This window comes from Vipera berus, assembly GCF_964194415.1.
Source record: "Vipera berus genome assembly, chromosome: 3".
Taxonomy (NCBI): Eukaryota; Metazoa; Chordata; class Lepidosauria; order Squamata; family Viperidae; genus Vipera; species Vipera berus.
In genome coordinates this window covers 123,847,380-123,875,288 of record NC_138204.1, presented here as the reverse complement: position 1 = coordinate 123,875,288, position 27,909 = coordinate 123,847,380, and the positions used below count along the sequence as shown (strand labels likewise).

Below are 27,909 nucleotides of genomic sequence, written 5' to 3'. Positions count from 1 at the left end.
GGAAATTTTTTGAAAGGGAACATACAAATAAGCCCAAAGCTATGCAATTTCTTCTAAATTTTAACAGTTTTAAATTGCAAGTTTTTTTCAATGCTTTCTTGAAAAAAATGTGGGATTCAACTGTTACTCGATTTTCAGTATCTTTGTCTAATATGTCCCATATAGAATTATCTTGTGTTCCTCTCTGTAGTTCTGCCAAGAAACTTTTTGTTAAAAGACAGCATGTGTAACTAATAGTGTATCTTGAGGCTTTAGACAATGTTTACTGGACAAACAGGAATTTCAGAGATTTGCAGAAACAAAGTGTTCTTCAGTATTGGCCATGTAGCTATAGTTATTGGAATAGTAATCCAGCAATATATGGTCAACCACATATTATTCACCTTTGTATTTGTATATACATGCGGTATAAACATCATTAAGCTAGGTAAGTTTTAGATAAACTTAAGGCTCACACGCAGCGCTCTTGACAGGAGTAGAGACAAAAAAGTACATAAAATTTTTGTGTATAAAATTCACCAATTCATATTTTCCATGTAAACTGATAAAAGTACAATCTTGATTGAACTAAAGCTAAGAATTCCTATTCTTTTTAATCCTACAATATGAAATAAACAACATGATGCTATAAAAGCTGAAATATTTACTTGGGAATTTCAATAACCATATCTTAAAGGAAGAAATTAAAATGAAGCATTTTAAAAGAAATACTTATGAAGTCTTTAACTCTTGTGCTGAAGCTTTGCAAGACAAGGTCCACAGTCACATAATTTGTATGTTTCCAATGCTATTTTTCTTATCAATGCATTCGCTGATGTGTGCACTAATGGATACCCTGATGTGAACAGCATTGGCAATATAATGTAATAAAGCCTCTACTTTCAGTAAAGACAGATCTATACTCCTGCTTCATCAGATCAGAACATTTGCTCCTATTTTGAAGAACAATTGTAAATCAACACAGCCATAATATCAAATCTTACTAGTAAAAATGTACATATCTTAAAAAGAAAGCTTATCCACTCCAAAATTATGCAGGTGATCTAATGATTATAAAAACAAGAGTGGAAAGTGGCAGAAGCCTAATTCCAGTTGTATCTTCCGGACGAGGGTGGCAACGGGTAAGGTCTTCCATAACTCTGCAAAAATAAATAATACAGTATTATTTTATTATAATCACAGCTTTTACCATAAAAGTAACACCCCCTCAAAATATTTTTTGTTGTGTAACAAGCAATGACAAGGAAATACATAAGATCCTCAGTCAATGTCAATTATTGGGACCACAATTTCCATTGTTCAGTGACATGGTCATAAAATGCTATATCGTATGACTGCACTGCTTCGTGACGGCAATTCCAGCACTCCTGGTTGCTGTCGTTAAATGAATCTCTACAGATCAATAAGCCAGAATATCCTGCAGTCACATGGTTGTCATTTGCAATCTCCTGCAAACTTTCCCACTCACTTTGTTCGTTGAAAGCTGGCAAAGAAATTTGCAAATGGCAACCAAGTGATTGCAGTATGTTCTAATATAATTATGAGACATGAGCCAAGTGCCTGGATTGTGAACACATGGCCACAGGTATGCTGCAAAGGCTGGAAGTCCAAGGACTGGTTGTAAGTACTATTCATTCGCCTTCATTGCAAGTTCAAACAGTTGTTGAATGAGTTGTCATTAAGTAAGGACCACTTGTATCATAAATCTGTCTTTTATACAAGAAGTCTTTGATTTGCAACCAAAACTGGAACTGGAGTTTGATTACATTGTGGTTTTAAGCCAAGGCAACCATGTGATTGAAGCTGATTTTTTAAAAACATTTTTATGGTTGTTAATTCACATACCCATGTAATTCGGACTTAAGACATGATTCATGTCTTAAGTCCGAATTACATGGGTATGTGAATTCATTTTCTCGAATGGTTTCCCACCCACCCCTGGAAACTGGATTGGGTTTTTTTTATGGGTTTTGTGCTGTGATTTTTAATGTTGTAAGCTGCCTGGAATCACCTATGTGTGAGTTGGGTGGCCATATAAATTTGTTTAATAAATAAATAATGAAACATATTCCAGATTCCCACAAGGAAACTCAACTGGAAACCTGCAAAAAAAAGTTTCAAACTGAAGTCATGTGACCATAGATGCTGCAACCAGTCATACAAGCCAGATACAGTGCCTGAAATGTAATCATGTGATCATGGGGGCGGGCACAGTTACCATTCCTGGAAGTACATACAGCACCCTTTCCAAGGCTGCCATGACTTAATTTTATATTCACTGATCTTTGCTTGTCTAGTCTCATTAAATTAATCAACTCCATGTCTGGAGCTCCTTTTTCATTCAATTAAAAATCTGTGGCAAATACAAATAACAGGATAAATAATTTATCTTATAGTGCATGTGTAAATCTAACATTCATAGTATTTAGTTAAAGTGCCAGAGATTTAAGCTACCGTATATACTTGAGTATAAGCCGAATTTTTCAGCCCACTTTTTGGGCTGAAAAATTCCACTTCGGCTTATACTCCAGTCAACAAAAAAAACTTACCGAGGACTTGTGCGCGGCCGAGGCTTTGGTGCTTCCGGGATCGCCCGCACCTCTCCCAAGCCACCGCCGTCCGAGACCTGCCGAAGTTTGGGGAGGTTTGGGGAGGTGCGCGCGCACCTCCCCAAACTCCGCGCCTTGCCTGCCTGCTTCTTTCCGCAGCGGAAAGAAGCAGGCAGGCAGGGCGCGGAGGAACGGAGACTTGCCGACGTTTGGGGAGGTTTGGGCGCCTCCCCAAACCTCGGCAGGTCTCCGTTCCTCCGCGCAGACCTGCCGACGTTTGGGGAGGTTTGGGCGCCTCCCCAAACCTCCCCAAACCTCGGCAGGTCTCCGTTCCTCCTGCCGACCTTTGGGGAGGTTTGGGCGCCTCCCCAAACCTCCCCAAACCTCGGCAGGTCTCCGTTCCTCCTGCCGACCTTTGGGGAGGTTTGGGCGCCTCCCCAAACCTCGGCAGGTCTCCGTTCCTCCTGCCGACCTTTGGGGAGGTTTGGGCGCCTCCCCAAACCTCGGCAGGTCTCCGTTCCTGTTTGGGGAGGTTTGGGCGCCTCCCCAAACCTCCCCAAACCTCGGCAGGTCTCCGTTCCTCCGCGCAGACCTGCCGACCTTTGGGGAGGTTTGGGCGCCTCCCCAAACGTCCCCAAACCTCGGCAGGTCTCCGTTCCTGTTTGGGGAGGTTTGGGCGCCTCCCCAAACCTCCCCAAACCTCGGCAGGTCTCCGTTCCTCCGCGCAGACCTGCCGACCTTTGGGGAGGTTTGGGCGCCTCCCCAAACCTCGGCAGGTCTCCGTTCCTGTTTGGGGAGGTTTGGGCGCCTCCCCAAACCTCGGCAGGTCTCCGTTCCTCCGCGCAGACCTGCCGACCTTTGGGGAGGTTTGGGCGCCTCCCCAAACGTCCCCAAACCTCGGCAGGTCTCCGTTCCTGTTTGGGGAGGTTTGGGCGCCTCCCCAAACCTCCCCAAACCTCGGCAGGTCTCCGTTCCTCCGCGCAGACCTGCCGACCTTTGGGGAGGTTTGGGCGCCTCCCCAAACGTCCCCAAACCTCGGCAGGTCTCCGTTCCTGTTTGGGGAGGTTTGGGCGCCTCCCCAAACGTCCCCAAACCTCGGCAGGTCTCCGTTCCTCCGCGCAGACCTGCCGACCTTTGGGGAGGTTTGGGCGCCTCCCCAAACCTCCCCAAACCTCGGCAGGTCTCCGTTCTTCCTGCCGACCTTTGGGGAGGTTTGGGCGCCTCCCCAAACCTCCCCAAACGTCGGCAGGTCTGCGCGGAGGAACGGAGACCTGCCGAGGTTTGGGGAGGTTTGGGGAGGCGCCCAAACCTCCCCAAACAGGAACGGAGACCTGCCGAGGTTTGGGGAGGTTTGGGGAGGCGCCCAAACCTCCCCAAAGGTCGGCAGGTCTGCGCGGAGGAACGGAGACCTGCCGAGGTTTGGGGAGGTTTGGGGAGGCGCCCAAACCTCCCCAAACAGGAACGGAGACCTGCCGAGGTTTGGGGACGTTTGGGGAGGCGCCCAAACCTCCCCAAAGGTCGGCAGGTCTGCGCGGAGGAACGGAGACCTGCCGAGGTTTGGGGAGGTTTGGGGAGGCGCCCAAACCTCCCCAAACAGGAACGGAGACCTGCCGAGGTTTGGGGACGTTTGGGGAGGCGCCCAAACCTCCCCAAAGGTCGGCAGGTCTGCGCGGAGGAACGGAGACCTGCCGAGGTTTGGGGAGGTTTGGGGAGGCGCCCAAACCTCCCCAAACAGGAACGGAGACCTGCCGAGGTTTGGGGACGTTTGGGGAGGCGCCCAAACCTCCCCAAAGGTCGGCAGGTCTGCGCGGAGGAACGGAGACCTGCCGAGGTTTGGGGAGGTTTGGGGAGGCGCCCAAACCTCCCCAAACAAGAACGGAGACCTGCCGAGGTTTGGGGACGTTTGGGGAGGCGCCCAAACCTCCCCAAAGGTCGGCAGGTCTGCGCGGAGGAACGGAGACCTGCCGAGGTTTGGGGAGGTTTGGGGAGGCGCCCAAACCTCCCCAAACAGGAACGGAGACCTGCCGAGGTTTGGGGAGGTTTGGGGAGGCGCCCAAACCTCCCAAAACGTCGGCAGGTCTGCGCGGAGGAACGGAGACCTGCCGAGGTTTGGGGAGGTTTGGGGAGGCGCCCAAACCTCCCCAAACAGGAACGGAGACCTGCCGAGGTTTGGGGACGTTTGGGGAGGCGCCCAAACCTCCCCAAAGGTCGGCAGGTCTGCGCGGAGGAACGGAGACCTGCCGAGGTTTGGGGAGGCGCCCAAACCTCCCCAAAGGTCGGCAGGAGGAACGGAGACTTGCCGAGGTTTGGGGAGGTTTGGGGAGGCGCCCAAACCTCCCCAAAGGTCGGCAGGAGGAACGGAGACCTGCCGAGGTTTGGGGAGGTTTGGGGAGGCGCCCAAACCTCCCCAAAGGTCGGCAGGAGGAACGGAGACCTGCCGACGTTTGGGGAGGTTTGGGGAGGCGCCCAAACCTCCCCAAAGGTCGGCAGGAGGAACGGAGACCTGCCGACGAGCCGCGGCCACACAGGGTATTCCTGTGTATTCAGGCTTGCAGAACGGCGGATCGGCTTATACTCGAGTCAATAACTTTTTCCAGTTTTGGGGGGTGAAATTGGGGGTCTCGGCTTATACTCGAGTCGGCTTATACTCAAGTATATACGGTATGTTTTTGACCTTTTACATTATTTGGAGTTTAGAATGAAAGTCTGATTCAAAATAAGCTTTTAAGAATGCAAAGCTGCATTGGATCAGTCCAATGTACTCTGGTATTCTGTTCTGAATGCATAGGTAAAGTCTATCAATATCTTGTAAAAAGTCCAAAAGTTCTTACTAGTATCTTTCAGCAATAGCAATTATTAAGAAGTTTACATCATCTTGAGGCAACGTTAGCATCATGAATAGCCAATAATCATCTTATCACCCTTGTAAATTTGACTTTCAGATATTAACCTGATCAACATCTACTGGCAGTGAATCCCACAGATTAATTAAATGCAATGTGAAGAAATATTTCTTTTACTCTAATTCTTCCAACATTAATCTTATATCCTCTCTTAGATATATTTTTCTAAGTCCAAGTACACTAAGTCTCACTGTTATACAGCATGCAGCCTCCACTAGTTTTTTCCTCACTGCTTCCAAAAGTTGCCATTAAATTTCTCTAGAGATTCTCAGTGATCCAAAGTCATGGTTGTCCCAAAGGTGCTTTTTCAAGAGGCAACTGGACTTCCTTGTTCTTCTTTGAAGACATTTCGCTTCTCATCCAAGAAGCTTCTTCAGCTCTGACTGGATGGTGGGGAACGGAAGGATTTATATTCCTTGCAGACAGCTCGTCATTTGCATTCTTTTAGTGGAGGGGTCACCAACCCCCGGTCCGTGGACCGGTACCTGTCCGCAGCATGCCAGCAACTGGTCTACACAAACAAGCAAAGCCCCATCAGTGGGATGCAGGCAGCACACAAAACCATGCACTCTCCGGTCCATGGAAAAACCTTTCTCCATGGAACTGGTCCCTGATGCCCGAAAGGTTGGGGACCTCTGTTTTAGTGTGGCTGAGGCCACTTGGAGGTTTATCTGTGTCCTCAAGTCACCTGGGTAATGCAAATGGGTATGCAAATGACCAGCTGTTTGCAAGGAATATAGATCCTTCCATTTCCCACCATCCAGTCAGAGCTGAAGAAGCCTCTTGGGTGAGAAATGTCTTCAAAGAAAAACAAGAAAGTCCAGTTGCCTCTTGAAAAAGCACCTTTGGGATTGCCATTAAATCATGATTTTAGCTCTGACAGAAGAAATTATTAAATACTTGGAGAGTCATAATATTTAACTCTTATGAAAACGGTTTCATGGTAGCAAATATTTCTATAAATGCTCCTAAGAAAATTGTTTTATAATTTCACACCATGATCGTTAAATAATGTTTATATCTGTGAATAGAAGGTCTGGGGACTAAATCTAATCTGCAGTGAGCTTGCTGATGCAGCAACTACCTTCCCAAGAGCAAGTAAATGTGGATCTACGTACTAGTAAGCTAAATGATACAGCTTCCTTTTTTATTTAGAATTATGTTAACCATCTGAGCTTGACAGTTAATTTAAAAGAGACCATCCACAATATTTTAAAATGTTCCCTGTATCTAATTTCAGATTCAGATAGCTTTAGGATAGCTTTAGAAACTGACATTCTTTGGGGGAAAAATGAAATGAACAGCATATGCCACTAATAATCAGTATTATTTTGCATTTCCCACATCAATCAGGAAGCAATAGCTAATGATAGCCAATGACACAACATCAGCTATCCTAGATACTGGAAGAAGCTAGCATGCTGCAATTCAGGCATGTCAAACTGCCGGCCTGTGGGCCAGATGCATCACGCTGAAACCGCATCCACCCCATTGCCAGCAATGGGGGAAAAAGCTCCAATATGTCACGTGACGTCACGGGTTTGACATGTCTGCTGCGATTTCTTCTCTACAACTTTTGAGATGTATTTGTGTGCACAGGACTTCAGCTTTCATCATCAGCACCTTAACTGATATAGTCAGCAGCTTTTGAACCATATCACAGTGATTCTTGCTCCTTGTAACTGGTAAGAAATCTCTACCACATGCATGGATAGCTTGTCAACAGTTCGCTACAATTTCAATAGGTACTGTATTCACTATGAGGTGTTCAAGGCAGAAATTGCCGATATACTTCTACTTCCACATAGTCATCCTGGTAATGCACACATGCAAGGCAAAGATATCACTGGATTAATAAGTTTTGATGCTCGGAACAAAGTGTCAATGGATAAAGCAAGCAGAGGGAAAAAATCAAGATTAGGAATACATTTTTCTTTCAGACTGAGTCCAATTTTAATTTTAAGGTAATGATTAAAAAATGGACTTAGACTACCTACAACTGGTAGTGGAAAGAATTTACCATCCTAAATTTAGCTACATGGATCCATATTAGGAAAATGTTATTCAAGAAACAAACGTTTAAGAACCAAATTCAGCAGGAAGGGTAAGGTTAAAGGCCTTTTATGCTGCTATTAAATTCTGGTTGCCTGCTGTTATAAATGCTATTAAATTCAGTTTGAAGTGCCAGTAAAGTGGTTGTCAGCTTTGGTAACAAAAATGGTAAACAAGTTTATGCATTAATGCTGCTGCTGCTGACAACCCAGTCCAAATCAATCCTTTGCAAGATGAAGCCCTCTTCATTGAAGGTTATGGATTACAACCTACCACTTTGGTCCAGTACAGGTCGATAGATAGGTGTTTTTCAGCTTCCTAGTCTAGGAGTAATACAGAGTGACAAGCCCAAAACCACCCATCTGGTTTCCATGGCTAAGGGAGGACTAGACCTGGATTCTCCTCATTCTTAGTCCAGTACCTTAATCACTACACCACTCTTAGCATTATTAAGATTTATACAATACTTTCCTCTAGGACATTATGGTGGGGTACTTGGCACTACTCCATTTCCCCCCTACAGTACCCTATGAAATAGGCTGGGCTAAGCACCGATAGTGATCCCAAAGCCACCCGACCTGCTTCTCTGCCTGAAGATGGATTTTAATTTGGCTCTGCCTGATTCTAGGCTAATACTCTACTTGCTGCACTATCCACCCTACTACATTTTGAGCCTGTAGGAATTTATTTTTTTGGTATTCACAAGGTGCTTGGAATATTTAATTGCTTTATAATTAATAAGACAGAATTATTGAGACGGACGTTTTATAAAACGAGTGGCAAGATTTTTTTCCCCTGTTTGATGTAGGTGGCCCCATATTTATGTACAGGTAGTCTTCAACTTACAACCACAACTGAGCCCAAAATTTCTGTTGCTAAGCCAGACAGTTAAGTGAGTTTTACAATCTTTCTTGTCACAGTTGTTAAGTGAATCACTGCAGTTGTTAAGCTAGTAACATAGTTGTTAATAAATGAATCTGGTTTCCCCATTGACTTTGTCAGATGATCGCAAAAGGTGATCACATGACCTCAGGACACTACAACTGCCATAAATATGAATTAGTTACCAACTGTCCCAATTTTGATCACATGACCACGGGGATGTTGCAATGTAAAAAATGGTTATAAGTCACTTTTTTCAATGCCACTGTAACTTTGAACAGTCACTAAATGAATTGTAAGTTGAGGACTATCTATATTTGTACAAAAATTCAGTTGGTAAGATGAGAATGCATCAAAATATAAAGCAAGGCTGAAGTCATAAAAAACTCAAGTAAAACTACAATTCCAATGACCAAAATTAATTAGGACAGTCCTGTCATTAGCATTTAAATGCCTTGCAAAATAAAAAAAAATCTCAAGTGTTAAAAAGTTGGGGAACAACTCAGTAGGCAAGGTACTTCAGACTGTAGCATTGTAGGATATGTTGGAATATTCCAGAAGGAATATTTTTGAGTTCCCAACCCTTGAGCACTACACAAGGTAAATAAAATAAATCTAAATGCTGCACAAGGTTCTATTCATATTCTATAATTTCTAATTTTCCACTGATATTTCAACTTGGGTTGAAATAATTAGGAAACGTTTGGTTATCAACAAGAATGTTGTCTGACTTGTGGTAGTGTGTGTGTGATATATAACTGGATAATCATATTTCTTCCTTATCAAAGAGAAGTACAAAGAAGTGTTATAGCAGTTATCATAGAGTTTCTGATTAATTAGCGTTGTCCTATTAGTATTAATACATTTTAATACCAGAGTCCTCATTTTATCCATTTGCTTACTGAGGATCTGGCTGCACAGTTTTGATTTGGAGTTCCATCATCTATCTACATACTACTAAAACTCTCATTGTCATGTATTTTAACATGATGCATCATAGGGCAACAATTTTACCTCAAATGGTCTAACTTGCAGAATGTGCCCTACATCTGGGACCCATGACTTCTGAGGAAATGAAATTTGGGGAAGCTGTGGCTGCTTCAGTGTTACTGGCTGCTGCCATTCAGTGACAGTTTCCCAGCCAGTCATGCAACCCCTTGCTCCTTCCCCCACCTAGCAGCAAACACTTTTTTTTGGAAAACTTTATTAAATATACATTTAAAAACAAAAGTGGACATGATTCAACTTCCCTAGCTACAACACTATTAGTATTATCTTATGTTACAGAAAGAAATAACAAAAACCTAAAATACAATCTATAACAGGACAGAGTATAAAAAACTGTACATATAAGATCTGTCGGTTTTTTTTAGTAAACTGTCATTCAGTCCTCAGCGTTATATTTACGTATCTTTCAGTTATGTCCATTATATAGATGCTAATAAAATATCCTTACATTATCAACCAATCAAACAATATTCATCTCAGCGATCCTCCTTAACTCTAACCAATTGTACAATTTTTGCCAAATTTCATAATACTGTTTCATTCTTATTTTTTATCTCTACGGTTAACCTGTCCATTTCAGCACAGGATAAAATTTTATCTATTATTTCTTCTTCAGTGGGCGTTTCCTTTCTTTTCCATTTTTGGGCATATGCCAGTCTTGCCCAGCAGCAAACACTTATCTACCTGCTGGAAAGGGAAAGGAAGATTTCCGATGCTTCCTGCCAGATTCCCACAAGGAAACTCAATCGGAAAATCAGCAGGAAGTCAGAAGTTGCTCCTGCTCCCATCGCTTTTTTGCCCTCCCTTAGTCATTCTGTTTCTCTGTTTAGGTCAGAAATATCTTTGAAATGAGGAATCAACAGGACCTGTGTTGTCTAATAGATAAATAAATAAGGCCAGCCTCAGAGGCATAACAGATTTAACAAACATCGTAAGTGATTGAACAGATGAACAAGATGAACACTGACACATCCTGTAATAGCTTCATCCCCATGCATGACAGCAACGGTAGGAATCAGGAAGCCAAGTCTAGGAAAATGGGGCCAAATTTATACCACACCTCACCTTAACAGAACTGGTATACCACGAGTGACTAAATTCTGCTAACAGTATTTTAAAGGCAAAGAAAAAAAGCATAGCATCCAAGGCTCCAGCATTTGTCTTTGGTACCAAGTGATTACTCCTCAAAATCAGACTGCCAGTTGTAAACTGGTTCTATCCACCCAAATTATTTTTCTAGTAGTCGATACTATATTTTGGAATGGCAGATGCATTCAAGTAGATTCTTAATTCACCAATCCAAAAATAATTATGAAATTATAACGATGAAATAGTTACAGTAACCATATCTCAGTAATTAATATGACTTTAATGATAGTTCAAGTTTCTCTGGCTTATTAAACCACTAATTCATTGGATTTTTGAAGCATCTTGTAAAATACTAAATGTTTAACCTACCTAATATGGCCGTATATTATATAGAGGACAGTAACACCACATGCTATCATAATGAAAAACTGAGATGTTGCTTTTCGAAGTATTTCTTAACATATTCCTTTAGGGGGCTACACAGAAATCACACTTTATAAAAATTACCTGTCTTCCACGTTCCATCCGATCACTGGGCCTTTGTGTGTAATTCACTGGTCCCCCTGGACCTTGATACTGATTTTGCTGATATGGTGATCCTTGGGAATGGGGCATGCGGTTCCAGGCCAGAAGAGGAGTGGCTCCAGAATTTCTGAAAGGGGCAAAAATACAGATGGAGATGAGAGATGCTGTGCAGTGTAATTATTTTTACTTATTTGAAAACAATAGTTTTGCAAGTAATTAAGGTTTGCTGCATTTTTCAGTTCTGATTAACATATGGCTAATTTATACAAACATTTTGGAGCCTTTTCAGTTCATTAGAGTAAGCTCAGTCCTTCCTAATTAATAGAATGTGAAGTGAATTCAGAAAAAATGAAATGTTCTATGATATTTTTCCACACTTTCACATATCAATTAGCAACAAACACAAAGATTTTAAAATCTGTCATATATCCAGTTCTTAAAGACAATAGGAACTATCCACTACTGACTTTATAACGTGTCTGTGCAATGATCTGAAGAATCGATTTAGGATAAATCACATTATCAGAAAATAACATATATCAAGAATAAGCAAGTGGAATAGTAAAGCTTTATTCTCTGGACATTCAGACCACATTTGAGAATACATTCTTTCTAATTAATTGCAGGTTGCAAATGAATTCTTACTGGAGAGTAGTTTGAATCCAGGGTAGAAGCATTAGTGATTATCTCCACGCATCTCTATTATTATACTCAATATGTCAGGAGTTCTGATCAGGAAGAAACCTTTTTAAGTTCTATTGATGTTAGTTTCAATTGACCAGTGACCTAGCAACATAAGCACTAATTGGCATAGACAGATGAACATTTGCTGTACAGTTTATATAGGAACACAAATGCAATGTCTATAGAATACTATACTAAATTGCTAACAAGAAATGATTCAAGTGTCCAGATCAACAAGTGCATAAGCACAAATATGACTTATTAGAAAAACACACATACACAAACCTCAGAAAAACAGATTAACACCAAGAGCAACCTGAGGTAGGAGTTAATCAATGTGACTAAAAGCTCATTAAAAAAATCAAGCAAAATACTGGATCATTAAGAGTGATTAATAAAGTTGATTAATCAAATTGGCTAGCTAGGCAATTTCTTACAACTGCAGAGTGTATTGTAGATACCAATATATACAGTGCTTGGAGAATAGACACCAGACTGCATCTGAGAATACATTGAAACAATTACTATTTGGGTCATTATTTAATCTGTAAGAAATTACCTGTATGTGGTATAAGAAAGAGTTAATATTTTTTAAAGTTCCTTGTGGACCTCTATAAAACTAGGTGACTAAGAATTCAAATAACTCTTTTTTTTGGTGAATCAAAGACAGCTTTACAACAGACTGAATCCAATGACATCACCCTGTTAGTGAATGATGAACGAAATCGATAGAACAAATCCTAAATTCTGTCTCCTATTTATATACAAACCATCCTGGAAGGAGGTTTGAAATGTGGGAGGAAACAATGTTAGCAATGTAGCCTATGTTTCCATTAAACAGCAGCAAAATATTCTAAACTGTTCTATGCACTTTTGCTTCTTTCACCAAGGAGAAGCTAGTTGAAGTACAATCCTTGTGCTCCAATTCCAATATCCCAACAGTGCATGCCCATTAAAAAGAAGAGACTTTATTCTCCGTGGTCACTGATTAGCAGTGATAATTGAGTGATATTTTCCATGGTGAGCAAGCAGGGATTATTGCTCTAAGAATTGGTGATTGCTCAGGGGCAAAGCTATACTGGAAAGCTATAACGTCCATAATATTTCTAAGCCTGTTAATTAATCGGTATTTTATTTTTTTGTGTCTATATGCTTCCTGATGTATTTTCTTTAAAGAGTCTAATTAAAAATATTGCATCTGATTGTGTAAGAAGTCCAATAATAAAATAATTTAATAAGCAGCCAAAATACCAATACTTCATGAAATGTTATGTATTATATTTCTACCCTACCATTCTTTCCTCATGACTTCCATCCAAGTACTGACTAAACTGAGGTAACTGGTGTGTATCTGAACCATTTTATTTTGGATAATAACAGACCATTCATTTGGCAATTGCTACATCTGGAATTGTTCAAGTGTTTTTTTTAAAAGAGAAGACTATGTATATATACATTTGACCCACCAATATCATGCAGTCTCAACCTAGAGAATATACAAGAAATACCATCCTTTGGAATATTCCATCCCCATTATTCTGGAATTTGCAGGTTCAAAATGGCATCCATAACAAAATGGAAACAAAATGAAAAATATAATACTTTTAAACTTTTAGATTGCATTTCTGCTTTAACATTGAGACATATGTCTTCTGTGATTAACTACCATTTTCTTACATACATTCCCCCCACTACTATTTGAAAGAGTACAACATACTCTTTTTCCTCCTTAAAAAGTTTCTGAAAACTATATAAATTAATAAATGAGGTTAATATATAATTTAAAATTATTTATCCTGAGAGAAACAAAGACCTCCCTATCATGAATACATGCAATATGGTTAGCATACAAACAAATAAACAAGTCTCCCAAACAAAACAATGCTAACCTCTATCTTTGTATAAAATTAAAATCTTAATCATATGTCATTTCTTCTATATTTTATCTGCTGACTCCAATTTTACTCAGGTCAAGACATACTTCTTTGTTAAGTGTAAAAAAAGCTCAAGAAAAGATTAAGCTTGTCACAAAGAAACTCACAATGAAAGCATCAGAGAACTAGTATTTCTTGGTTTCAGTTTACTGATGAAGAAATTCCGTTTCAAAAATATATTGCAGTAGAAACATATCATACAGAAAAATTAAATCTGGGATTCACTGAATAAAAATTGCAATGGATTAATTGGGAAGTAAAGCAATATATACTGTTATGACTTTTCTTTTACCATGGAACAATGCATTAAAATACGTTCAAATTAGCAATAATCTTAAGTACATAATCTTATTCTATACTATGGATATAAATTATTGAGGTATTTTTCTGCAAACTCCAGGATATCTGGTTTTAAGGGCACACATTCAGATTCTCACTGAAGAACACATATGCAAGACATCCCTTATTATCAAACCATGTCACATTCTCTCTGTTCCAAGGTACTTATTGGACTGCAGATTCCTTAATCCTCCCCAGAGTCCCTCCTGTATTTAATTCAGTTCAGTCTTAAGTAGTTAAAGAAACTGTTTTCAGTAGCAACTAATAACTACTGACCTATAGTGACACAGCACTACAATAGACTCGTCAGGCCTGAAAAAGCTGTACCAAAGAAGCTGATTAGGACTTCAAGAGGTCTGTAGCAAGAATCAATGGCTGGTCTGTGCTAATACTCTGGTTCCAACACAGAAATGATAAAAGTGGACCACCATTAGTTATGCCTCATTAAGTTCCACAACTCTACTAAAAAGAAATTTGTTTAGCCTGTCCAGAACCCAATGCAGTTCTGACCTGCCTGTGCTGAAATTCAGTGCTGTAAAAGCTTAAATGAAATTGGCCAAATCTGAAGAATGCTACGTCCACAGCAAAGTTAAAGTTCTGGTATATTCATGGAAAAGGTTTTCCTTTAAAATATTTCCCCAAGAACAAAAAAAAAACTAGAGACAGAAACTATGCCCACTAAGAACAAAAAAATAGGAAAGATGAAATTATAACTTACCCAAAACTTTCCACATATCATAAAGGAAAGTAGTTATTTAAAACCTAAAATATATTTGGCAGAATATATATTTCATCATACCTGTCAAATCGTTGTGGTGGTTGTTGAAATAGAGGTGTAGGACCCTGCCAGGAATCTTGGGGCCTAAGATCTATAAACAAAATAAAACAAACAATGTAACATTAAATCAAATTAAACATTAGCATTACATTTAAATTTAAAATATTAACAGCTTATATTAAATACAAGCAATGGCCTATTAGGGTTATCATGTGGAATGTAGAAACCTGGATAACCTCTAGAAAATTCTAACTTTGTTTTATGCTGGTTTATAACCATAATAAAGATTTGATTTGGTTTTTAACTCTTTGCAGCCGGTTGCTCTTGTAGCTGCCCAGATTTTTCAGTCCAGATACAACAACCACAAATATAACAAAACAAACTCCCCAAAGCAACAGTGATCAATGAAAAATCTTACTTGTATTTAATGGTAAGTTAAGTCTTATTGTAAGAACTACTGCCTAAAGGTTACATTACTATATTGTATACTGATGGCAAATGACAATGATTGCTTAAAGGGCTATGTTGTGGCCCATGTGGAAGCTATTGCCCACATAATCCCTTATTGTCCATCCTGTTTTTTGTTTGAGGAACCTATATAATAAGATAGTAAGTACACATATTTTGATCTATTCTAAAAAACTATGAGCAAAGAGTTAAGTTATATATTTGGACAAACTATTTCTAATGTCATACAGTAGTGGCCAAAATTGTGGAAACCTTTTGGGAAAAGTATACAGTAGAAATGCCACCTTTGGTTAAGTTTCTACCAATTTTTCTTCTAACTTCTTTATAGCTGTAGCCTTGTTCACTTAATAATACTATTTTATATCGCTTTCTGGGCAACCAGTCAACTCTTTGCACCACTACCTTACCGTATATACTTGAGTATAAGCCGACTCGAGTATAAGCCGAGACCCCCAATTTCACCCCCCAAAACTGGAAAAAGTTATTGACTCGAGTATAAGCCGATCCGCCGTTCTGCAAGCCTGAATACACAGGAATACCCTGTGTGGCCGCGGCTCGTCGGCAGGTCTCCGTTCCTCCTGCCGACCTTTGGGGAGGTTTGGGCGCCTCCCCAAACCTCCCCAAACGTCGGCAGGTCTCCGTTCCTCCTGCCGACCTTTGGGGAGGTTTGGGCGCCTCCCCAAACCTCCCCAAACCTCGGCAGGTCTCCGTTCCTCCTGCCGACCTTTGGGGAGGTTTGGGCGCCTCCCCAAACCTCCCCAAACCTCGGCAAGTCTCCGTTCCTCCTGCCGACCTTTGGGGAGGTTTGGGCGCCTCCCCAAACCTCGGCAGGTCTCCGTTCCTCCGCGCAGACCTGCCGACCTTTGGGGAGGTTTGGGCGCCTCCCCAAACGTCCCCAAACCTCGGCAGGTCTCCGTTCCTGTTTGGGGAGGTTTGGGCGCCTCCCCAAACCTCCCCAAACCTCGGCAGGTCTCCGTTCCTCCGCGCAGACCTGCCGACGTTTGGGGAGGTTTGGGCGCCTCCCCAAACCTCCCCAAACCTCGGCAGGTCTCCGTTCCTGTTTGGGGAGGTTTGGGCGCCTCCCCAAACCTCCCCAAACCTCGGCAGGTCTCCGTTCCTCCGCGCAGACCTGCCGACCTTTGGGGAGGTTTGGGCGCCTCCCCAAACGTCCCCAAACCTCGGCAGGTCTCCGTTCCTGTTTGGGGAGGTTTGGGCGCCTCCCCAAACCTCCCCAAACCTCGGCAGGTCTCCGTTCCTCCGCGCAGACCTGCCGACCTTTGGGGAGGTTTGGGCGCCTCCCCAAACGTCCCCAAACCTCGGCAGGTCTCCGTTCCTGTTTGGGGAGGTTTGGGCGCCTCCCCAAACCTCCCCAAACCTCGGCAGGTCTCCGTTCCTCCGCGCAGACCTGCCGACCTTTGGGGAGGTTTGGGCGCCTCCCCAAACGTCCCCAAACCTCGGCAGGTCTCCGTTCCTGTTTGGGGAGGTTTGGGCGCCTCCCCAAACCTCCCCAAACCTCGGCAGGTCTCCGTTCCTCCGCGCAGACCTGCCGACCTTTGGGGAGGTTTGGGCGCCTCCCCAAACCTCCCCAAACCTCGGCAGGTCTCCGTTCCTGTTTGGGGAGGTTTGGGCGCCTCCCCAAACCTCCCCAAACCTCGGCAGGTCTCCGTTCCTCCGCGCAGACCTGCCGACGTTTGGGGAGGTTTGGGGAGGCGCCCAAACCTCCCCAAAGGTCGGCAGGAAGAACGGAGACCTGCCGAGGTTTGGGGAGGTTTGGGGAGGCGCCCAAACCTCCCCAAAGGTCGGCAGGTCTGCGCGGAGGAACGGAGACCTGCCGAGGTTTGGGGAGGTTTGGGGAGGCGCCCAAACCTCCCCAAACAGGAACGGAGACCTGCCGAGGTTTGGGGACGTTTGGGGAGGCGCCCAAACCTCCCCAAAGGTCGGCAGGTCTGCGCGGAGGAACGGAGACCTGCCGAGGTTTGGGGACGTTTGGGGAGGCGCCCAAACCTCCCCAAACAGGAACGGAGACCTGCCGAGGTTTGGGGACGTTTGGGGAGGCGCCCAAACCTCCCCAAAGGTCGGCAGGTCTGCGCGGAGGAACGGAGACCTGCCGAGGTTTGGGGAGGTTTGGGGAGGCGCCCAAACCTCCCCAAACAGGAACGGAGACCTGCCGAGGTTTGGGGAGGCGCCCAAACCTCCCCAAAGGTCGGCAGGAGGAACGGAGACCTGCCGAGGTTTGGGGAGGCGCCCAAACCTCCCCAAAGGTCGGCAGGAGGAACGGAGACCTGGGGAGGTTTGGGGAGGCGCCCAAACCTCCCCAAAGGTCGGCAGGAGGAACGGAGACCTGCCGAGGTTTGGGGAGGCGCCCAAACCTCCCCAAAGGTCGGCAGGAGGAACGGAGACCTGCCGAGGTTTGGGGAGGCGCCCAAACCTCCCCAAAGGTCGGCAGGAGGAACGGAGACCTGCCGACGTTTGGGGAGGTTTGGGGAGGCGCCCAAACCTCCCCAAACGTCGGCAGGTCTGCGCGGAGGAACGGAGACCTGCCGAGGTTTGGGGAGGCGCCCAAACCTCCCCAAACGTCGGCAAGTCTCCGTTCCTCCGCGCCCTGCCTGCCTGCTTCTTTCCGCTGCGGAAAGAAGCAGGCAGGCAAGGCGCGGAGTTTGGGGAGGTGCGCGCGCACCTCCCCAAACCTCCCCAAACTTCGGCAGGTCTCGGACGGCGGTGGCTTGGGAGAGGTGCGGGCGATCCCGGAAGCACCAAAGCCTCGGCCGCGCACAAGTCCTCGGTAAGTTTTTTTTGTTGACTGGAGTATAAGCCGAAGTGGAATTTTTCAGCCCAAAAAGTGGGCTGAAAAATTCGGCTTATACTCAAGTATATACGGTAATTTTATTATGTTTTACAAGCTCACTAAATGAAAGAACACAAAAAACCCAACCAACTTGATAGCGATCACATAACACACTGACAAATGTCTTCCTCCCAGCTTTAGTACATGACATCAATAGCTGAATCCTACTGTGATCTGATTGGCTCATTGCCAAAACAAGATGACACCTGATTGGCTCTCTAAACACTCATGCTCATTGGCTACAATCAAATGAAGTAAAGATAACTGATATCAACCTAAGCAAGTTGGTCTTCCTTTTTCTGGTTATTTGGTTATATAACTGTTCATAGAATACAGTACAGATAATTGAACAAACTTTGTTGCATTATATTCTTGATTAAATTATCTTTCCATTGATATATAATTTTATGGTACCACTCCAAAAAAAGTGGTGTTATTAGCTATCAAACCTCAAAAACACACTTTTCCCAAAAGGTTTCCCCAATTTTGGCTACTACTGTAAAAACCACTCACTACTATCTTCTTAAACTTTTCTTTTACAAGTAGTCCTCGACTTGCAAACTTTTGTGTAGTGAAAAAAGTGACTTATGACCATTTCCACTCTTACAACCACTGTAGCATCCCCATGGTCCCGTGATCAAAATTCAGATGCTAGGCAGCTGGTTCATAATTATGACAGTTGCAGTGTCCAGGATCATGTGATCCCCTTTTGTGACAGTCTGACAAGGAAAGTCGGTGGGGAAGCCAGATTCACTTAACAATTGTGCTACTAACTTAACAACTGTAGTGATTCATTTAACAAGTGTGACAAGAAAGGTCGTAAAATGGAGCAAAATTCACTTAACAAATATCTCTCTTAGCAACATAAATTTTGGCTCAATTATGGTCGTAAGCTGAGAACTACCCCGTATTATGAATATTAAATATACAACAAAAATATCACATTAACAAGCTGGGCTATTAAATATATTTATAACAGTTGCACTGTCCTGGGGTGAGTGGGTCATGTGATCATCATTTATAACCTTCCCAGATGGGACCTCAGGGCCTAGTGATGACTTTCTGGAATGTCACACTGTCTTTCTCAACTGAAACTTTAAAAACATGGAATCTCTGGAAGAAAACCTGAGCAGTTTTTGTATGCCCTATCTAGAAGGTTTATATTTGAATGATCTGACCTGAACAAAAAGGCTTTTATGGAAGTACTTGAGATAACTGCATGCAGAGCCGAGATGACTGCAACTTATCTTTGCTGGATGAAACTGGGTCTAGTTCACTTTTTAACAATAGCAATTCCTGCATTGTGTATTATTTGATCAAGGTAATTTATGCTCAAAGGCAAAACAACAACTTTTTAGAGTATTTCTCATTACTCTTCTGTAGATATTTGAAAATCAGATTTAAGTTTACTAATGGCATCTTCATAAGCAAAACATGGGAGAGCAATCACTATTAGACAAGGCATTTCATTTCTAGAATTTATTCCAAAATTGATCCCCAATTCTGAACAAAACCCATTTTTGAGAAGAAGAAAAGAAAAATAATTAAAATAAAAAACAAAAGCTGTCCCACCCACCTTTGTAATGCAGCCCTGAGAACGCTATACAAACCACCAAAAGCTGGATATCCTAGTAGAGTGCATTTTATTCTGAAAATATCTACTATGAAATGTACAATTCCATATTAAAAGACAACATTTAAATATAGTTTTCAGTTGGAAAAAATATATAATGAGAAAATGATGATAATGGGAAACAATTAATGGCAACTTTGGACTATTCATTACAGCTGGGAAAGAAAATAGAAGGAAACATAAAAGTGAGAAATGCAGACCCGTAATACAGCTCATGGGAAAAAAATGTAGCTAGGAATTCATTGGTGCATAAATATATGCAATTCCTTGAACTATGCTGCGATTTAAACTGCTATTTCTAGTAGCAACTCAACTTCTGCAATCAGTATGGCAATCAAAGATTTCATGTTTACCAATTTAAAAATGCTCTGCCCCTTGATTAATAGAAAGCCAGCTAATTGACAAGTTTCTGACTGAGATGAAAGTAATACAGTCATACTCAAGATAGCAAAAGCCAAACCTGTATTCACATAGTGTTTCTAGACTCCACTTGACTCTTATAAGCTATCAGCATATAATTATTCATCAACTGAAAATTGGCACATCAGTATCAAATCATGGAATGCCACCAACCTCCATTGCTCACTGAGAGAACTTAAGCTGAAATGACTACATTTCTTTGCCATATTTTAATACTGATTCATGTATAAAAACACATTAAGAAAACCAAATGTGAAATGGAACTGAATCTTTTTTCCAAATAGGTTTTGAGCTGCATCTTGACAAGCCAGTAAAATCAACATGATTTAACATGATTTTTCAAATAAACATTCCCTTCCCACAGATACATGAACAAATACTGTATAGGTATATAAATACTGGTTTTCAACGGTGTTACTAGGAATTGCGGAGTTTAAGACTAATCACTGCAAATCTGGTTATCTAAGACACACTTGCTTATTTTTATTGACATTTCCTTACAGAATGGACAATCTGCAGCCCTAAAGCCCTTTTTCAGTTTACCCAGAGCCCCCATAACTACAGTGTTGTCTTTCATTGGTGTGATTTTATTTATTTATTTATTTATTCAGTTTATATACTGCCCTATTCCCAAAGGACTCAGGGCGGCTAACAACAATAAAATACAGAATACAAATATTTTAAAAAATTAAACTATCACAAAGCCCCACTAAAACCAATAAAAACATTAAAAACATTATTAAAACCCTTATCATCAGTCCAGGTCGGCCTATTGGAAAAGGTATGTCTTGAGATCTGGGGCCAACCGGAGCTCCCGGGGGAGCTGATTCCACAAGGCAGGTGCCCCCACAGAGAAGGCCCTCCCACTGGGAGTTGCCAGCCGACATTGTCTGGCGGACGGCACCCTGAGGAGGCCCTCTGTGTGAGCGCACAGGGCGATGGGAAGTCGTTCCTGGCAGCAGACGGTCCTGCAAGTAACCCGGGCCTAAGCCATGTAGGGCTTTATAGTTAAGAACCAGCACCTTGAATCTCACTCAGAGGGCAACTGGTAACCAATGCAGCTCATGCAGGAGGGGTGTAATATGGGAGTATCGGGATGCTCCCATCACAACCCGCACGGCCGCATTCTGCACCAGCTGAAGCCTCTGAGTGGTCTTCAAGGGCAGCCCCATGTAGAGAGCATTGAAGTAATCTACGCGGGAGGTAACAAGCACATGAGTGACTGTACGTAAAGCATCTCGGTCCAGATAGGGGCGCAACTAGCGCACCAGGTGAACCTGGGCAAATGCCCCCCTGGCCACGACTCCTATGTGATCTTCTAAACTGAGTCGTGCATCCAGGAGGACGCCTAAGTTGCACGCCCTATCAACGGAAGGCAACACCTCTCCCCCCATAACCAAATATGGTAGATCTTGGACTGCACAAGATGCTGATACGTAAAGCCACTCAGTCTTGGCTGGGTTGAGCTGGAGCCTGTTCTTCCCCATCCAGATTCGTACCGCTTCCAGGCAATGGGACATCACTTCAAGGGCATCATTGGGTTGGTTCGGGGTAGAGATGAAAAGCTGGCGCAATTCCCACTTCTAAAATTGGCTGGGTTTGATTAGTGGGTTTATTTAAAATATGGAGTTGGAAAACACAAGATCTGGGGCCATACGTGAACTTGCGCTTCAACTGAATGGGATAATTCTCAATCATCTCCTCATCCCTAACAGAAGAGAAGCTCTTCTTTGAAGAAATGCTTAAGTAGCTTAAGACAGTCTCAAGAACAAAAAGCTACTATCATGTCTGTGACATCAACAAAAATGTTTTATTCAACAACAACAAAAAAAAACTTGATAGAGAAGGCAAATGAAACAAAAATAAAACACTTACTTGACAGCAATTTGGGAATCTGATGCTGTGGTCTGCCTAGCAATGGTCTATATGTGCTTCCTTGATTGTAAGCTCCAGGGGGACCAATATTACTGTATACTCCACTTCCTGATTGTCCTCTGTCCCTTGACATTGCATGTCTATAATATAGGGAAGAAAAACAAATAAAAGTATTAATTTTCTAGGAAATAAGTGAATCCAAAGGAAACTCACCTCCACATATTCCACGAAGCAGAAAGCTTGTGTTTCAGACCAGCACAAAGGTACGTTCCTAAAGCTCTGGTCAAATAAGAGATATCACAGACGTAGAAATATATTTATTTTGCGTCATGTACAACTGATACTGTGTTGGATTAGAGGCAGGAAGATCCAGTCCATCTTTAACCATGAAAACTCACTGGATGATTTTTGGCCAGTCCTCTCTCTCAGCTCCTACCTCACAGGTTTGCTGTTGCTGGGATAAAATAAATGGAGACCCTGAGCCTGGGCAGGGTAAAAATCTAACCATAGATGTATGTATGATGCGTGTCCATCACAATGGGAAACCAATCTTATGTAAGCAGATTTCTGCACATCAAAATATATGCACACTGATTCTTATAATGTATTTCTCTCCCAAAGTAACTGGAAGGAAATAAGCTTAATGCAGTATAATAATCTGTATAACTAATATTATGTATGACTCTTTACCTAGGTGAGAAAGAATGCATGATTCCATTTGCCCTACCAAATGAAAAAAAGATTACAGAGCCCACTAAAGTCTAAACCTTGATTTACATTACTTTACTAATTAATAAAATAACATAACCACAGTTATTTCAAAGGATAGTGAATTTTGGGAGAACAACTCATCACTCATTTGCTTCTTTTAGGACGCTGAGTTTGTCGATCAGAAGGTCGGCAGTTTGGCGGATTGAATCCCGAGTGCCGCGTAACAGAGTGAGTGCCTGTTACTCGTCCCAGCTTCTGCCAACCTAGCAGTTCGAAAGCACGTAAAAATGCAAGTAGAAAAATAGGGACCACTACAGTGGGAAGGTAACAGCGTTCCGTGCGCCTTTGGCATCTAGTCATGCCAGCCACATGACCATGGAGACGTCCTCGGACAAGCGCTGGCTCTTCGGCTTTGAAACAGAGATGAGCACCGGCCCCTAGAGTCGGAAACAACTAGCACACATGTGCGGGGGAACCTTTACCTTTATTATCTGTGATGGTTGTCAATCATGGTTCTTTTCAGGGAACAGGTTCATGTATCATGCAAATAAACGATACATAAATACAGCATCTGTATCAAGTAAACTTTAAAGAAAGTTAAAACAGTCTGGCAGGGAAAATCCAGCAGCAGGTAAGAAAAATCCAGAATTTGCACCATCAGCCTTCCTCCCCCCCCCGCCCCCTGGGCATGCTTGGCCTGCTAAACCTCACTTCTAGCCAGGTGATCGATTTACCATAGTGAAGTGAAGGCACCGGGAGGGGGGCGGAAGGTGAGCGGTGCAGATTCTCCGTATGTGAGACTGGAGTTTTTCCCCCCGCTGCTGGATTTTCGTTGCCATACTGTTTTAACTACCTTTAGTTTACTTGATGCAGAATGCGGATCCTTCCTGGATGCTACCCAGCACCCTCCAGTACCTGCCACTGGAGGTTCCCCATGCACCCAGAGGCCAGGCGGCGCGCCTCCTGTGCTTTGCAGCTTTGGCGGGTGTCTGGCAGGTGGAGGGAGGCAGCTCCACCCCCCCCGCTGCCTTCCTCGCTTCATCTCTGGTGGCGGCAGGCCAGCGGCAGGAGGAGCACTCCAGAGATCGTACCAGAGACCCAGGGCTTGGCAGTGGGCCGGTGGAAGGCAAGGTGGCAGTAGAGCAGCCGCATGTGAGACAGAGGCCGAAGGTAGTCAGGAGCAGCCCCACACCTGTCTCACACAGCCGGCATAAGAACTCCACCAGCGGCTGCTGGAGAAGGGGCCCTGGCAGGCCAGTGGCGCAGGGGGGGAGGCATTCCGGATGTCATACTGTAGATCTGGGGTGACTCGCCCCACATCAGGCAGGAGAGCCCAGAGTGGGTGGGTGGCCGCCTGCCAAGAGGGAGACTACAAGGACAAGGGCCCGCTTCCTCCAGAGCATGAGAAGAATGAGGGGGAAGCACTCGGCATGTTGCCGGGCCATACAGTAGCCAGGACAGGCAAGCCTGGGGGCAGCTCCTCTGCGAATGAAGGCAAAGTGCCAACCATGGTCGCTGCCTGCTCCAGAGTCAAAAGGTGAGCTGTGGAAGAGAGAGGCCCTCAGTGGCAAAGTTGCCTGGTGCCACAGGCACGGTGGGGGTTGGCGAGAATGCGCTGGAAACATCTCCAGGCACCTGGAAAGGTGGAATGAGAGGTGGGTCCAGGCTGAGCTCGGAGTGGCGCTTCACCCACACTGCCGATCCCGCCGCTACGCCGAGTTGTGCTGCACACCCCCTCCCACGCACAGGCAGGGCGGCTGAGAGCAGAGGGCGAAGAGCCCTCGCAAGGTCAGCAGCAGCATGGTGCCTGCCGCGGCCAAGAAGTCTCCCAGCCGCAGCACGGCCAGCAGGCAGGGTTGGGCTGAGGCCACTCCCATGCCCGTCGGCCCCGTGCTCAACACCTTCTGTACGTGAAAAAAATTAAACATCCCCCCCAAAATAAGAACTAATGCCTCTTTTGGAAGCAAAAAATACATATAAGATCAGGTCTTCTTTTCGGAAAACACAGTAAGTCACTTTTTCAGTGCCGTGGTAACGGTTGAATGGTCACTAAACGAACTGTTGTTACGTTGAGGACTACCTCAATTACACATGTAGATGTGTAATACTAACATTTAAAAAAGCTTATAACTACTTACCCTAATGTTCTGAATGCTGACTGGTCCAAGTGAACCTGCCTCCTATCACGATTAAAGCCAAGCTGTGGCTTCCAAGATTTGCCATCATAATTCGTTTTCTCCCAGTCACCTGGTTTCAGAACTGCTGGAGGTTTTCTGATTAATTAAGACAAAATTATTTAGTGTAATACATGTCAGAACAACAGAAGACGCCAGAATCATCTGGCCCAAATTTCAGCTTGGTATAGTTACCTACATTCTATTGTACACTAAATGGTTCAGAAATATTTTCAAAAAAAGAATACTTACTTTGCCCCAGATAACACGACTGCCTTAAAAATATAGTCTTCTTGGTATTGGGGATCTTTAAAGTTGACACTAGAAACAAAATTTTTTTGAAACAATTGTGAAGATTTAATAAGACCAATAATCCAGCTCTATGAACAGTTCTCAGTATTGCATTCCTTTTTAAGGTAAACATTTAACCAAATAAATCAGAAATCAAGTTAGGCCATCCAAACTTATCACTTGCAAAGACAAATGTATCCTATCAATCTCTTTTGCTTGCTGCTTATTTTGCAAGCAAATCCAAGATGTTTATCAGCGGACAACACCTGCACTAAGATGTGTCAAATGCCACAGAATTGTATTTAATAAATGATGTAATTCCATGCAGGTGCTTTCTGTGACTTTTCATTCAATTGCATGTAGAGAAACTTTACAGCATATACATAGTCTTCATCTCACAGAGGCCTTCTCATGAGATACTACTGTGTTGTATTGGCACACCCAACAGATACAAGGATCCAAAATGCAACTATTTCTTAAACCTATGACTCCAAGGCTTCCGACCTTCTTAATCTATTACAGATTTTTTTTTCAAGCAAATGAGAAAGGAATATTCAGAAACACAAATAAGAACATAATTTGAGGAATCCACCAGGAATGAACCTTAGAATATTTTAGGTCAAATATGGGTTCATAAAAATGCACACATTTTGAATGATTTGGGGAGTGGGGGGGGGGGAAATGCCACCCTTTAAAAATGCCAACTTCTTTGCAAATTGAATATGAGTCATCAAATAGGCAATCTAGTTAGTACATGCATTCTTCTGGCCGTCCAAAGTACTACCATTTTTTTTTGTAAAACAGGGATTGGGTACCCATGGCACATACGGTAACTCCATTTTTAATATTACCCTCTAAATGTGTCACAATTTGGAGATAGCAATTTCTGCTATTTAAGAAACTTTCCTCACCCACCCCCTCACCAAAAGCCTGGAAAAATAAGGATGCTATAAAGGATATGTCCAAGAAAAGGAACTAATTCTCATCATAAAAAGTTCTTCGGTGAGCACAACAGTAAGACTTGATTTACATTTTATGGATCTAACCATTTGAAATTAGCGAAGTATGTTGTCTTTGAGTCAAAAGGTAAAAAGCTTCAAAAGGTTAATTAGCTCTCTGATGCACCCTCTCAAGCTGGAAAACACATCTGTGCAGGATTGGTAACATATGCCTTTAAACATATTTTAATGTTTGCATGTTTCATTTAATATGCTCTCTTTTTATCTCTGGGGAGGAAAGCCATGACAAATCTAGACAGCACACTAAAAAGCAGAGACATCACCCTATCAACAAAAGTGCGTATAGTCAAGGCTATGGTCTTCCCAGTTGCAATGTATGGCAGTGAAAGTTGGACCATAAGAAAGGCTGAGCGCCAAAGAATTGAGGCCTTTGAGCTATGGTGCTGGAGAGGACTCCTGCGAGTCCCTTGGACTGCCAGGCGATCAAACCGGTCAGTCCTAGAGGAGATCAACCCTGACTGCTCTTTAAGAAGGCCAGATCCTGAAGCTAAAACTCAAATACTATGGCCACCTAATGAGAAGGAAGGACTCACTGGAGAAGAGCCTAATGCTGGGAAAGATTGAGGGCAATAGAAGAAAGGGACGACAGAGAATGAGGTGGCTGGATGGAGTCACTGAAGCAGTAGGCGTGAGCTTAAATGGACTCCAGAAGATGGTAGAGGACAGGAAGGCCTGGAGGAACGTTGTCCATAGGGTCGCGATGGGTCGGACATGACTTCGCAGCTAACAACAACTTTTTATCTGTTTTTATGTCCTTACAATATATTCTGAATAAAATAAAACAAGTGGGTTTCTTTGTCTTTTCATTGACTAATTCTTCAAAACCCAGGATAAACGGAGACTTTATTACGTAGTCTATATTTTGGGAGATGGTGGGGAACTGCTGTAACAGATGTGCTTGTTTGTGTGAGAGCACTATCTACTGCAGCATCAGGGCGGATTAAAAAAAGCACCAACATATGGTCCACACTAGCAGAAAGGTTGTTCCACCGATACAACAAACATAATTATACTATCCTGTAATCAGTTCAGAATGGAAGTTGGACTTAACATAGAGGGTCTTTGGGGTCACTTAAGGTCATGCCTGGCAGGAAAGGATTAACTCCTCTTGTCCTTGAGAAGATGGAATGCTTTATCACTGTAACAATGTACAACTTAGATCAAAAGCAACAAGGAACTAAAAGTGTAAGAATAAGGATGAAAGAGAGGATGCCCTATCGAAAGTGGGAACTACACAAACATAGTATTTTCTGTCTCTGTTCTCTATTCCAGTAGAATTATTATTAGGATATTTTTTTCTTTTGCTTATGATAAAGCCTACAGGAATGGGAAATTCCACTGCAAATTCTCTAGCTTTGGCAAAAGAAAAAAGAAAAATAAAATAAAATAAAATAAAATGAGATTATGGTAATCACCGAGGGCTATATGGTCACAAATTACTTTGGGGGAGAAGTACTGGTAATCTTCAACTTATGACCACGATTGAGTCCAGAATTTTAGTTATACATTGTTGCTGTCATAAGTTCAATCACTATGTGACCATATTTGAGTTTAGGACCATGAACTGAGGAGCAATGGAATCTGTTGGAGTTGGGAAATGATTTAGTATCCTGGTTGAGATTATCTGTCTTTCTTCACCACAGTTCTGACCTAGAGGCACAAGACAGCAAATGCAACATGGGGCAAGTACAGTATAAGCAAGAACAACCCACTAGCTCCCTTGAACTGCT

The 27,909-nt window shown here is 43.0% G+C and overlaps 1 protein-coding gene across 2 annotated transcripts in view; it reads right to left on the bottom strand.

Annotated features, from left to right (window-relative positions):
- Positions 1-373: 373 nt before the first annotated feature.
- The window catches only part of XRN2 (5'-3' exoribonuclease 2), a 74,926-nt gene continuing 47,390 nt past the window's right edge, over positions 374-27,909 (bottom strand). Inside the window, exons 25-30 of one of the 2 annotated variants that reach the window (XM_081323247.1) lie at positions 25,122-25,190; positions 24,834-24,968; positions 21,985-22,124; positions 14,765-14,834; positions 10,991-11,135; positions 374-1,139 (exon numbers count right to left, since the gene is read on the bottom strand). In XM_081323247.1, the coding sequence (XP_081179373.1) occupies positions 1,083-1,139; positions 10,991-11,135; positions 14,765-14,834; positions 21,985-22,124; positions 24,834-24,968; positions 25,122-25,190 (616 nt within the window). In that variant the 3' untranslated portion in view covers positions 374-1,082. Of the gene's footprint in view, positions 1,140-10,990; positions 11,136-13,158; positions 13,231-14,764; positions 14,835-21,984; positions 22,125-24,833; positions 24,969-25,121; positions 25,191-27,909 lie in introns of those variants that run through there. The other variant, XM_081323248.1, reaches the window with a different exon arrangement.